General features: G+C 41.2%; 1 protein-coding gene and 1 pseudogene across 1 annotated transcript; one reads left to right on the forward strand and one right to left on the reverse strand.

Annotated features, from left to right (window-relative positions):
- Positions 1–4,568: 4,568 nt before the first annotated feature.
- Positions 4,569–5,575, reverse strand: LOC145577964 (uncharacterized). Its single transcript, XM_081635378.1, has 2 exons — positions 5,454–5,575; positions 4,569–5,139 (listed from the first exon to the last, which is right to left on the reverse strand). Exons 1-2 carry the CDS (start codon positions 5,573–5,575, stop codon positions 4,569–4,571), a joined length of 693 nt encoding a protein of 230 aa, XP_081491504.1.
- Positions 5,576–11,976: 6,401 nt separating this feature from the next.
- On the forward strand, positions 11,977–12,075 carry LOC145580496 (small nucleolar RNA R71; annotated as a pseudogene).
- Positions 12,076–14,704: the final 2,629 nt, after the last annotated feature.

Genomic DNA, 14,704 nt, shown 5'->3' on the forward strand with positions numbered 1-14,704 from the left:
CCACATCTAATGGACTGAACCGACCACCACGAACCACCACATCCGGTGCCGAGGAGGAGAGAGAGAGAGTTTGAGAGGGGTTGGGCTCGTGTTTTCTAATTAGGGTTTGATCTTACTAATCACTAAATTTCATTTTTTGAAAACCCTAGGCACTTAGTCTATTTATAATCCCATTATAATTAGACTAAGTTACAAAGCCCAAAACCCTCCTTATTCCTCCATATGGCTCGCCGCTATAGGGGATGAGGCCCATCGTGGGCCGCGTCCTCTCGTGCTTGATCTAGGCTCTTTGTGTGACCTTATAAGATCCATCCAATTGGGCTTTGGCCTATTTTACTAGCCCAAAGATCGTTAGTACCTCTAGCTATGATATAACGACGACCCAAATGTACGAACTTAATTATCTCCATAATTTGATCCATTTATATATCTAGTAATTACACACGACGAAGACATAAATCCTTCAGGGAAAGGGGGAAAATAAAGCAATCAAGAGGGGGAAGCTAGTGGCCATTAAGGCCAGCTCCATCATCATGCCCATCCCCCACTAAATCATATGAAAACCCGTCCGGGGGGACACTATGGGGGTCCCAACCATCGGTGAAACCGGGAGGCCAACCGTAGTGACCTAAATAGAGGTCTTGTTGAAGGATTTATGTCTTCATCATGTGCAATTACTAGATATATAAATCGATCAAATTATGGAGATATTTAAGTTCGTACATTTGGGTCGCCGTTATATCATTGCTAGAGGTACTAACGATCTTTGGGCTAGTAAAATAGGCCAAATCCCACTTGGACGGATCCTATAAGGTCACACAAAGGACCTACATCGAGCACGAGAGGACGAGGCCGATGATGGGTCTCATCCCCTATTATGGCCGGCCATGTAGAGGGTTTAAAGAGGTGTCAGGCTTCCTAACCTAGTCTAATAATAATATGATTATAAGTAGACTAGGTGCCTAGGTAATTCTACATAACAGTTTTACAATTAAGTTGAAACCCTAATTAGCAAACACGAAGCAACTTCTCTCAAACTCCTCTCTCTCTCTTTCTCTCTCTCTCACGGCACTCTCTCTCCTCCTCAGCGCTAATGTGGTGGTTCGTGGTGGTCGGTTCAGTCCTCTTTCACTCGACCAATCTAGTATTGGTGGACGGCTCATTAGAATCTCGTGGACTGAGTAGAAAAGCAACGCTTGGGGCTCTCTTCTCTCCCTGATTTGCCTGTCAAATTAGCTTCGTGGAACTCACGCTTCAAAGGTATGATTACGTGTCTTGTGTGATGTGCCTGTCGAATTAGGTGCTTTATGAATATGATTCATATTTTTCCGCATTATAGTACCTATAAACTCCAAAACTTGTTGCCATTGAGGAAACAGATCAAAGGGCGATAGCTGCCGAAAAGGGTCAGGGTGAGAAGGATCAATATATGGGTAGTTGGGTTCACCCTTAAAATCACTCCCACCCGGGGCAGTGAAATCGCACCCGACCTCCGTCGACTAGTCTATCCGGGGGGCATCAAGAGAGGAAGGCCCTTGCCAATAGAGCCAAGTAGGTTGCGATCCCTTCCATTAAGGGATCGGGCCTTGTTGGGGTGGCCAATAAGGATAATTGACCGGGGGGGTGACCTCACCTCTCTCCACGGCCGCACCATAAAGAGCTTGAGTTTGCATGAACATACCTTGTTGGTTCTCAAGCAAAGCTTTTCATGCCAAGTTGTATGCCCATCATTTGTTTCTCAAGGCTAATCATACCTTGTTGATGTTGACGTTAATGTTGTTGATGATGATGATGTTGTTATTGTCGTTGTTGTTGTTGTTGTTGTTCTCCTTCTTCTTCTTCTTCTTCTTCCTCGCCAACTATCATGTTCCTTGCTCCTCCCAAGGCGGTAGGCAACACACCATTATCTTTGGGAATCTTCCATACATTCCTAGCATCCCGCCACAAAGAAGTTCGGCAGGGATTTGGCAAGATGCAATGGCGGTCCAGCTCAACATGCCAATCATGAAAGTTGATGACATCGTCAGTTGGTTGAATTAAACCCAACCTCCTCATTTTAACGATGTCGAGGAAGAGACCTTTGTCGGTCCCAACTTAAGTGCAAGCGGGAAAGAAGCGCTCATACCCAAGATTCTTGGCAATCCTTTTTATCATTCTAGCAAGAGCTATCTCACCCGTTTTGTTGCCAGTTTTGATCGTTTCGCAACATAGCACAAACCAATAACCCATGTTGAGCCGCCCTCTCAACTCTTCCTTAGTTACAATCTAAAAGGTGAATAGATCTTCCTTTTGAGAGCTTGCTCAGATCTTGCTTACTGAATACCGAATACCCCAAAAGGCGGTGGAGAATACGGAGCACTTGATGAATAATCTGGCTTGCCACCGAATACCGAGTACTAAACTCCGGAATATCAGAAATTGTGTACCACCAATTGAATGAGCTGTACTCGGGGAAGAGACTTGTTGGTGGAGCAAGATGGTCTGCATCGGGGTGGAAGTCTAACAAGGCATTGAAGTCCCGAAGCCTCATGGTGTGGCGAGCATTAAAGAGTTGGAAGGAGATTTGGAAATCATTGTGCCCACAAGGTTCTTTTTCGAAGGAGGCGAGGAATTCATAGGTGGGCTCTTTATATGTTTGGTGGTGGTGATTGATGAATTCACTCATCCTTAGATTGCGTAAGAGCGACCTAAGGTCCTCATCTATCCCCCATCTTTCCATAGCTTGCGCTTTTTTAGGTCTTTGTGGAAGGGTGAATGGTTTTTGTTGATGAATTTTAAGGTGGGATGAAAAATGGGTGGTTGTGTTTGATTTTGAGTTTGAGCGTGAGCTTGAGGCTCTTCAACTACCAACCGAGGCTCCTTTTTACAATTTCTTTTACTCATTTTAACCGCACACAAATATTCCAAAGGACACCACAAACAACCAAGACCAAAGAAGGAATGCACAACCTTCCAAACCAACCGAAATTGAACCTCAACAACAACAAAACTAGGCTTCAACTTAACAATCTGCAAATGAGTTTAGTAGCAACAACAAACCTCACAATTATAGCACATAGAACAAGCAAGATCAACAACAATGACAAAAATCACAAAGTTTTATCACTATTATCAAGTCATACCAACAACAATATCAACTTACATGAGAATTGCATTGAACTCAAACAATTTCAATAACATTGCTCAATTCACATAAACATTGCATCAAGTTCAATCAATTCTAACAACAATGTTCCAAAACCACACAATTATACACCAAATCCAACAATTACTAGCAATAATGTTCAAAATCACACAAATTCCATGCTTAAGCTAAAACATGCTTAATAACTCAAGAACTTTGCATAATCTAGTAAAATTGAACAACAAAGTAACAAAGTTGAGAGTTATACCACAAGGAGGAAGCTTGAACTCAACCACGAACACCCACGAGCACCCACCTCCAACCAAGCTTCTTGACCACAAAATGGGGGAAATAGGTATTTTGGAGAGAGAAAGTGAAGAACTTTGTGAAAAGAGTGAATAAATGTGATGGATTTGGTGAAAAATCAAGACAAATTGTGAGTTATGGATAAGATTTGTGGAGTTTGTGAAGTTAGGGTTTGAGTTTGTAAGGAGAGAGTAGGAGAGTCGGAGTTGGGGTTTGAGAAATGAGGGGAAATCGAGGGAAAAAAGGGTATTAAGCCCCGTGAAACCCAGCGATGCGCGCCCGCCCACTATACTGCGCGCCCGCGCACAGGGCGCACACAGGTCGCACAAATGGATGTGCCTCAATTCTGATTTTGGACTCCAATTGTGCGCGGGTTCTCACAGTGCTGCGCCCGCGCACATGCTGGCCGCGCGCCCACGCACAAGGCGCACAAATCTTCCCGCCTTGATTTTTTCTCTTGAAGAATTCCTGTGCGGGGGTTCTCACAGTCCTACGCGCCCGTGCACAGGGTCTTCATCATTCATTGAATTTCAATCCTTCTTTATCTCATAAATGAACATGAAAAATCCTCGACCAAATAATTTAATCATCTATCAATCAAAATAACAAAAATAAGACCAAAACAATAGAAGAGGATAGAAAGAATTAGAAAAAGAGTTAGAAACAGGAGTTGCCTCCCGGAAGCGCTTTTGGTTTACGTCGTTAGCTCGACGCTCCTTGAGCTAAATTAAGGAGGCTCAAACAAATGATGCACATCAAGAAGTGTTGTACAAGTCGGCTTATCAATGGGATGTCCTTCATAATAGGGCTTGAGTCGGTGACTATTAACCTTAAACGGGGTGCTCGTCCTCAGAGATCTTTTAAGCGCCATAGGGGTACAACTTTGTAATGACGAATGGCCTATCCCATCTCGATCTAAGCTTACCCGGGAAAAGCCTCAAGCAGAAGTTGAATAAGAGAACTTTTTGGCCTATGGCAAATTTTTCTTGATAATTTGGGTATCATGTCAAGTCTTGGTTCTTGCCTTGTACATGCTTGCACTGTTGTAGGCGTTCATTCTCAACTCTTCCAACTCATGAAGCTCTAGGAGTCTTTGCTCACCCGCACTATGGAGATCGAAGTTGATTTTCTTGATATCCTAATGAGTTCGGTGCCCCATCTCTACGGGTAAATGACAATTTTTTCCGTAAACAAGCTTATAGGGAGTAGTCCTTCTTGGAGTCTTGAAAGCTGTCTTATATGCCCATAAAGGGTTAATGAGCTTAGAAGACCAATCTTTCCTTGTTCTAGCCACCGTCTTCTCCAAGATGACCTTGAGCTCCCTATTGGTTATCTCCACTTGACAACTTGTTTGAGGGTGGTAATCAAGCCCTGGCTTGTGAGATACACCATACTTATCGAGAAGTCTAGTAAAAGTGTGATGCTTGAAAAGCGACCCCCCATCAATGATAATGGCCCTAGGGACACCAAACCTTAGAAAGATCACCTTCTTGAATAGATTGACCACCACCTTTGACTCATTCGTAGGAGAAGCCACGACTTCCACCCATTTAGAGACATAATCAACGGCTACCAAGATGTACTTGTTTCCATGAGAAGAAATGAAAGGACCCATGAAATCTATAGCCCATACATCAAAGACCTCAAGCTTAAGGATAGGGTTTTGAGGCATTTCGTCCTTCCTAGAGATGTTCCCCGTCCTTTGACACCTATCACAAGTCTTGACAAATTGCCAAGCATATTTAAACAGAGAGGGCCAAAAGAACATAGATTGCAAGATTTGGAGGCGGTCTTTTGAACACTCATATGCCCACCACAAGGAGAAAAGTGGCACATATGGAGGACACTTTGAATCTCATCGTTGGGGACGCATCTTCTTAGCAAACCATCAACCCCCCTTTTCAACAAAATGGGGTCATCCCATATATATCGCTTGGTTTCATGCTTGAGTATTCGACGTTGTTCGGAGGTGAAGTCCGGAGGTATGGCACTACAAGCCAAATAATTCACTATATCCGCATACCATGGCTCCGTCTTCTCCTCAAGAGCATATAGAACATCATCCTTTAAAGCATCTTCTATTGGCAAACCGTCTTCATGATTCCTTGCACCACCCAACCTAGAAAGGTGATTCGCCACCACCATTCTTGGCCCCCTTTTTATCTCTCATTTCATAATCAAAATCTTGAAAGACCAAAACCCATCTTAACAATCTCGGTTTAGCCTCCTTCTTGCTTATCAAATATTTGAGAGCCGAGTGGTCGGTGTACACTATTGTCCTAGAACCAATGAGGTAGGTTCTAAATTTCTCAAATGAATGGATGACAGCCAAGAATTCCTTCTCGGTAGTCTTATAATTTGGTTGCGCATCGTTGAGAGTCTTGGAAAAGTAATGTATAACATGAAGTTTCCCTTCTTTTCGTTATCCAAGGACCGAGCCAATGGCCTCATCTTACATCACACACGAGTTCGAATGGTAGAGACCAATCCAGTCCTTGGACTAAGGGGCGGGTGAAAAGTGCTTCTTTTAATCTACAAAATGATTCTTGACAAGCATCATCAAACACAAATTCTTTATCTTGTTGCAAGAGAGATGTGAGAGTTTTGGAAATCAATAAAAAATCTTTTATAAAACGCCGATAAAACTCGGCATGGCCAAGAAAAGATCTCACTTCCCTCACATTGGTGGGTGGAGGAAGCTTCTCAATGACCTCTACCTTTGCCTTATCCACCTCGATGACTTTATGGGAGATTTTATGCCCAAGGGCAATCCCACTCTCTACGATAAAATGACATTTCTCCCAATTTAGCACGAGGTTGGCCTTCTCACACCTTTCTAAACAACGAGATAGATTAGATAGATAATCTTCATAGGATGTTCCTCCAACAGAGAAATCATCCATGAAAACTTCTATTTCATCTTCAATCATACTACTGAAAATCGACATCCTGACCTTTGAAAGGTTGCGGGGGCATTACAAAGCCCAAAAGGAATCCTACGGTACGCAAAGGTACATACTATAGGGACATGTGAAGGTCATCTTCTCTTGATCCTTGTAGTCAATCGAGATTTGGAAGAATCCCGAATAACCGTCAAGGAAACAATAGAAGGAGTGCTTTGTAAGCCTTTCCAACATTTGGTCAATGGACGGTAATGAAAAATGATCGTTGCATGTACTTGTATTGAGTTGGCGATAGTCAATGCACATGCGTCAACCGGTAACAAGCCTAGTAGGAACTAGTTGATAATGATCATTTTTCACTACCGTCATGCCACCCTTCTTTGGCACAACTTGTACAGGAAATACCCAATCGCTATGAGCAATTGGGTAGATGATTCCCACATCAAGAATCTTAGAAACTTCTTTCCGCACAACCTCTTGCATGGAAGGATTAAACTTCCTTTGCCTTTGTCTAATCGGTTTAGCATCTCCCTCTAGATCAATTTTGTGCATTCATAAGGATGGACTTATTATACCTTTGATGTCATCCATAGTATAACCCAAAGCCTGCTTGTGTATTCTCAAAACAGTGATCAAGAAGGAGGTTTGCTCCTCCGTTAGATTGGAATTGATGATTACGGGGAAAAACTCATTAGCATCAAGATATGAATACCTCAAGCCCAAAGGTAGAGGTTTTATGTCTACCTTTGGTTCTCCCTTACCATTATAACTCTCTTCTTTTTCCTTAATTTGAAAGAGGTCATGAGTGAAAGGAGCCTCTTCCTCCATGCTTACATCTTTGCACTCCCTTTTGCTTTCCTCAAGCAAATCCTCATATAATTGCATGTCTCCCTTGTGAGCACCTATCTTAGATTCATTCAATAACACAATTTCAAGAGGATCATTAGTAACATGCAAAGGGGAGTGAGAAAATTCATTGAACACATTATCAAGAACATCAACTCTAAAACATTCACCACTTAAGGAAGGTTGTTGCATGACACTTTTCAAATCAAATTCAATTGAGTCTTTGTCAATTTTTAGGGTCATCTTACCCTCCTTCACATCAATGATTGCTCTAGAAGTAGATAGGAATGGTCTACCCAAAATTATAGGAATCCTCTCATTCTCATCCATCTCTAGCACATAAAAGTCTACGGGAAATGTGAACTTTACAACCTTAAGGGGGATGTCCTCAACTTTACTCATGGAAAACTTAGTAGAATGGTCTATTAGTTGGAAAGTAATATTTTTGGGGGAGAGGGTTCCTACACTAAGCTTTTGGTAGACGGAATAGGGCATAAGACTGACACTTGCTCCTAAATCACACAATGCTTTGTCAAACTCAAAACCATTAATTGAATAAGGAATGGAGAAACTACCCTGATCTTCAACTTGGTATGAAGTTTGTTAGAAAGGATGGCACTACAATTGGCGGTTAGGTTCACGGTTTCACACTCCCTTCTCCCACTCAAAAGGTCTTTGAAGAATTTAGAGTAGTGGGGCATTTGTTTTATAGCATCAACAAAAGGAAGGGAAACATGCAAATTCTTAATGATATCCAAAAAATTTCCAAATTGAGCATCAAGCTTAGCTCTCACAAACCGTTGGGGAAAGGGTAGTTACTCCTCTCTAGGTTGGCGATTTAGGGGCAAGGGTGTAACTTCTTTCTTCTTTGGTTCCTCAACATCCCTTTCTTTCTCACCACCCAATGACTCATTGGGTTTCTCAATCTCATCTTCTAGCTCCACTTCTTCATGAGACTTCTCCTCAACCAAAGGGTCACTCCCAACTACTTTTCCACTCCTAGTTTTACGTCATACATGGGTTTAGGGTTGACTCCTTGACTTGGAAGAGTAGAAGAAGAAGAAGGGGATGTATTAGATGCAAGTTGAGAAATTTGAGTTTGAAGCATTTTCATGTAAGCATTGGTTTGCTTTTGGTCCTCTTCGTGTCTCTTTTCATCCTCTTCACACAATTTCAATAATGCATCTAGTTTAGCCATCACGGGATCATTTGGAGGAGCCTCAAGTTGAAGAGGTTGTTGAGATTGTTGAGGTGGGGGAAGTTGGGGTTGCTAGAAACCCGGAGGCTTATTAGTTTGGGCATAATTAGAGGCATATTAACCCCTATTGCCTCCGGTGCCTTGGCTAGGAACATTTCTTTGTCGATTGTTTCCCATGTTTCTATGATCACCAAAATTTTGATTTTGATGATCATAGTATCGGGAGTTAGGTTGTTGAGTTTGATTACCATACCCTCTTTGGTTAGATTAGCCTCTTCCATTGAAGTTGAAAGGGCCTCTCCCACCATGGTATTGGTTATCATAACCACCACCAATTTGGTTCCAACCATGGTTTCCACTTTGATTCCAATTCCCCATTTGATTTGAGTTTAGCCTCAGATTCCCTATATTCCCCATTATAGGAGCAAAGTTCATAGCATTAACATATTCCACATTTTCATCATGTTCTTGGGGAAGGGGTTGAATTTCACATGAATATACACATTGAGAGGTGTCATGATCATAGGCACCACAATTAACACAAAACAAACATCCTTGTGGCATTGTATTGTAAGAAGAAGGGGAGGAAGTGCTCATACCATTTCCTCCCTTGGTTGAAGGGGAGGTGTTACCTTGAGGATTGGATTTCTCCTTCATTAGCTCATCCATTTGCTTTGCCATTTTTGAGATTTGGGTAGAGAGATTGTTAATTGCGTTAGCTTGCTCTAATGCATAGACTGTGCCCTTGCTAAATGTAGCATCTCTATCAACTTCGTACCAATCTTCGTAAGGCTTTACAACCTCCTCTATGACATGTTCCAGTTTATCTTCTCCTTTGTTCATGATTGGACCACCGGCTCCAGTATCTAACCTTGTTCTTCCTTGAGGTGTGAGACCACCATAGAAAGTTTGAATGAGTTGAAACTTGGGTATTCCATGATGTGGACATTGGCGTTGGAGTTCTTTATATCGTTCTCAAGCCGCACTTAGGGACTCACCACCTTTTTGACGAGAGCCTTGAATCAAAGATCGAGCTTCAGCGGTCTTTCTATGATTATAGAACCTCCTCAACAATGCCGAAGTGACTTGGTCCCAAGTTGTGAGAGAGTTAGGGGGTACCTCCTTTTCTAGCCATTCTAAACTTTCCCAATTAGAGAAAATGGAAACATCTTGAGTCGAATGTATTCTTAAGTTACTCCATTGGCTTTTATTGTATCACAATATTTCACGAACTCTTTTAGATGTTCATGAGGACTCTCATACTTTTCACTTGAGAATTGTTTCCGCTCTATCAAGGTGTTCAAATTGGGCTTGATTTCAAAATTATTGGCTTGAGTAGTAGGAGTTAGGATTCCACTTTGCGCCCTAAAGGCTTCGGGAGATCCAAGACGACCCAAAGGTGTATTCTCTCCCATTTTGGGGGGTTGCACACTCTCAAAGTCAAAGGTTGAAAAAGGGTTGATTTTCGAACATGATGAAGAATTAGGACTACCTACTTCTTCAGTTGAAGGTGAGGAAGGTGGAGTATCTTCTTCTTCTCTCACTCCTTCTCTTGTAGGAGTATGGGAGTTTCTACTCCTTGCTCTCGCTTCTCTTCTTAGCAAGGACAAAGACCTCATGAGCTCGGGATCGATGAGGACCAAAGACCTTGAGCGGGTTCGTCCTCTGTTCATACAACAAAACTAATAAAAAAGTGAGCACTGACAAGTAACAAGAGTAATAAAAACTAGAAAATAAAAGATAAGATAGTCTCAATAAAGTGATGAAATAGCAATGGAAGACGTCTCCACGGCAACGGCGCCAATTTGACAAGGGAATAAACACGTTGTTAAATTGCTTATCCCTAAATCAAATAAAATTTACACAACCTAAACAAACCCAATACGAATATAAGGCAAGCAAGGGGTCGAACCACAGGGAGGAGCTAAACACCGCGATCACTACTAATCAATTATACTATCTCAGAACGGAGAACAAAATTATCTAAGAGATTAAAGCTAAGAGTGAAATGAACTAGAGACAATATAAAGAGAACACAAAGGGAAATGGGTAGATGTAGGCTTTACTTGAACATACAATAACATGGAAACAAATCAACCGTGAACTAAACCTGCTTGAATATCGATATAAGGGATCCAATCTAGCCACCTATCGGGGTCAATTGGCTTCTCCTAACATAGACTCTATGTTGTCACATTAGAACCATATATTGAGAGGTGCAATCAAGTAACAATCGATACAAATGAACTTAGCTAAGTCAACTATCGCTTCATTTAGCACAAATTCACCCTCAATTAACTAACAACGTGCACTTTGCAAGAAAATCGAAGAACATCAAGCAAGTAAAGACTTTAATCACAATCAACTTGGATTCCAAACCAAAAGTATGAACAAATTTCAACTACATCATCCCCACACCCTTGGCTAAAGAAGTACTCACTATCCATAGCAACTAACAAGTCAATCATGAAATTAACAAGCAAAGGCATGATTAATGAGTAATTAACAAGGCAAAAGCAATCTAAAACAAAATCAAATAGCAAAATAAAGAGAAAAGAGTATGGAAATGCTCATTCATTGAAGTTGGAGTTCTACAAAGAGGTTAATTAAGCTTCTTCTTCAAAATCCAAGCTCAACAATTGAGGAATCCACACTTTCTCTCTCTAAAATGCCAAAACTAAGGATGTTTCTCTCTCTAGATTAAGCTAGAAATCAGAAAATTAAGCTAAGTTAATCTTATTACATTAAAAGGAGAGTACGGACTATATATAGGTGTTCGGAAAAGAAGAAATTGATGACTTAGGACCTAGGAATGCGCGCCCGTGCAGAGCTTATGCGTGCTCTCTCCAACTTACACGCGCCCACAACATCGTGGGTACGGAGAAGTGAAACCCAGATAGACGCGCCAGTGCAGGAATATTGCGGCCCTCTCCAACGTCGTGCATTAGGCGCAAAACTCCCTAACTTGTTCTGTTTTTCTTCCTCCATCTGAGCGGGTTCTCACAGTGATGCGCGCCCGCGCAGCTTGGGTCTGCGCCTTATGAGATGTCGTGCAGCTGTCGCGCAAAACAATCTGCCTTAGCCCCTTTGAGTTCTTAATTTGCGTGTCTTCTCACAGTGTTGCGCACACGCGCAGAGCTCATGTGCGCTCTCTCAAGGGGGCGCGTAGTGCCCTCTCTTTAGCCCAAGGTCTTCTTCTCTTCAACACAACGATTCCTACAAAACACAAGCAAAGAAACCATGGTAGAAAATGGATAAATGAGGTAAAAACTAGAAAATAAGACAAACAAAAGAAAAGAGAACTAAAGAAAAGCAAGAGGGTGCAAACAAGCTACAAGTATGGGAAAACCGTTAAAATGAGCCCTTAATCGTGGCATAAATGCCACTCATCAACCGAATACATCGAAGTACCTCTTTTGCTTGTTGTCTCACGCTCACCATCTTGCAAATCCATATAATGCCTCACCACATCTTCAATGATATCCACCACTTCCTCTTCCGTCTTGTTCATTATTGGTCTTCCGGCTCCCGCATCAAGGCAAGATTTTCCTTGAGGGCTTAGACCGCCATAGAAGATTTGGATGACTTGATAGGTAGGAATCTCATGGTGTGGGCACTCTCTTTGGTATTCCTTATACCTCTCCCATACCTCAAAAAGACTTTCATTGGATTTTTGCTTGAAGCTTTGAATGAGAGCTCTTGCTTCAGTCGTTTTCTTTTGAGAATAGAACCGAGATAAAAACTCTTTCATCACCTCATCCCATGTCCTCAAGGAGTTTGGTTTTACCTCCTTGTCCAACCACTCCAATGCACGTCCAATGAGAGAAAAAGGGAAAAGCTTAAGGCGAATAAAGTCTTGAGAAACCCCACTCACTTTGATAGTGTTGCAATACTTCTCAAATTCCTTAAGATGGTTGAGGGAACTCTCATGCTTTGCACCACTAAATTGAAGCCTTTCTATCAAGGTAATCATTGTCGGTCTAATCTCAAAGTCGTTTTCCGGTGTCGTAGGTGGGGTAATCCCGTTCTTAATGCCACTCTTTTGTTATCTCCCATGATGACTTGCTCTTCTTCTTTCCTTGGAGAACGTCTAGCAACTCTCAACTTTGTGATTGTCCTTTCAATTTCCGGATTGAAAGGCAATAGAGAACAAACATAAGATCTACGCATATAATCTCAAAGAAAATATTAATAGCACGGCTACAAATGTAGCCTAAAAGGAAAAAAATATTTTTGTATTTTTCCAGTAAGATGGAATAGACTCAATCAACTATAACAAATAACCATGCCATTCTCTGGCAACGGCGCCATTTTGATGAGGGAATATTCTAGGTCGTTGGATTCTAAAACTCTTTCAATCAAAGAAAATTTATATTAAACCTACTCCTAGTATAGGGGTAAGTCTGAGTCGAACCCAAAGGAATAGAAGTAAGTGTTATGGTTTTAAGTCAAGTTATTCTGAAGTCTAGGCAAATCGGTTTGGTCTAACACAAGAACTAATAAACACTACAATTTGAATATGAAAAACAATATCAAAGACACTAGGGAATTAGGATCCACATGCATTCACGATAAATATGCTAATTGGATAGGAAATCGATCAATCAAATAATGCAGGGATAGTAATTGCAATCAAAAGCACTCGAAAAGCTATTTCGTAGGCGTAAAACTAGTGGTCTCTACGAATGACTATCTTAGGAAATCACCAGTCAAGTTCAATCGATAAGAGTAGCTTCCAAATCAATGTGTCGTATCAATGAAAACTACAATGGAATCTAGCATGATAATTAAGGTTGATCACTCCTCAAGAAATCAAACACATGCACAATTTCTAACAACCAATTTAATCACAATATCAAATCAATCAAAATCCCCAATTAGCTATGAATTATCATTCATACATGCTTCACCACATCCCTAGCAAGAAATCTACTCACTACAAATTGTGGAACTGAAGAGCAAAACTAAACAAATCATCAAATTCATCATCAACATTGTAATCAAAATATCAAAAATCAAATCAAACTTTCAACTAGAAATTCAACCAAATATCAAAAATCAAACACTAAATTAAATTAGAGACAAAAGAATTCTTACAAAAAGAGGATGAAGATTAGAAGTAGCAATCATCAAATCACCAAGTTTCTCTCTCAGAATCTAAGAACTAAAGTTTCCCCAATTTGAGCTTCTCTCTCTAACAATCTAATTCTATTCAATTCTAATACAATTGTCTAATTATCTCCTTCTCTTAAAAGGAATAAAATCTATATATAGTAAAACTAACAAAGGAGAAGTTAGTTAAACGTGAAGAAATGGGTACGGAACGAGGGAGCAGCGGTTGTGCGGCCGCGCCACGCTCGTGCACACCCGCGCCCGTGCCAAGGTCGTGCGCGCCCTCGCCTAGGAACAGCGCAACCCTCTCTCATGCGTCCATTGAAGCCTCTGTGCCCTTCACTTGATGAACATTGGGGGTGGCAGTTTCTAAATGATCCAGTAGTGGGTTCAACACCACTTTTGATGCCCACGCAGCATGAGAGCGCGGCCTTGAAGACTTGGAGCTTGCACACCTCGAGCTTCAAAGGGAGAGATCGGCTTGCATCTTGAGCTTTATAAATCCCGAGGAAGAGCCATGGAGATCCTTGGACATCACCGTTCTCCTATAAATAAAGAAAAGCAAACAAGTAAAAGAGAAAAAGCAAAATAAACTAAAAAATGCAAGAAAACGGGAAAACAACTAAGGAAAGCACAAAATAGAGAAATAGAAGATAAAATTAGAGAAAATGAGATAAAAGAGCTATAAAAGTAACTAAAAATCATCCTAAGAGAGGCTAAATGAGTGCCAAAAATGACACTTATTAGTTCCGAACATCTTTAACTGTGTCACATCGACAAGAACGTACTCAAGGCTCTATTAAATAAACTCTTGATAGTTCATCTATTCGGAATCGTTCCAAGACAAGCAAGTCTTACTTGTTTAAGGCCCGCTGCATTGCCTTGCCGTGCAAGGCTGGTTAGGTGTGCCTTAACGCATAATGCTGTGAGACCTTGCTTAACCACACAAGAAAGGTCGAGCCTTGCCTTAGCGCCCAAGGCATAGGCCGACCAGCCATTTATGTGGGCTTTCTAGTTTCCACGTGTGCACGTGGTGGGTCCATGTGATTACGTGGTGGGTCCACGTGTTGCTTAGCTTACTCATTGTTTTATTAATTTAATACCTAATTAATTAATTAAACTAATCCTATTCCCATTGAGTTTACACTTTAAGAGGTTTATTTATTTAATATGAATAGTTATAATTATTAGATTATCACACACAATATAATTATT

Source organism: Chenopodium album, chromosome 14, assembly GCF_948465745.1.
Source record: "Chenopodium album chromosome 14, dcCheAlbu1.1, whole genome shotgun sequence".
Classification (NCBI taxonomy): domain Eukaryota; kingdom Viridiplantae; phylum Streptophyta; class Magnoliopsida; order Caryophyllales; family Amaranthaceae; genus Chenopodium; species Chenopodium album.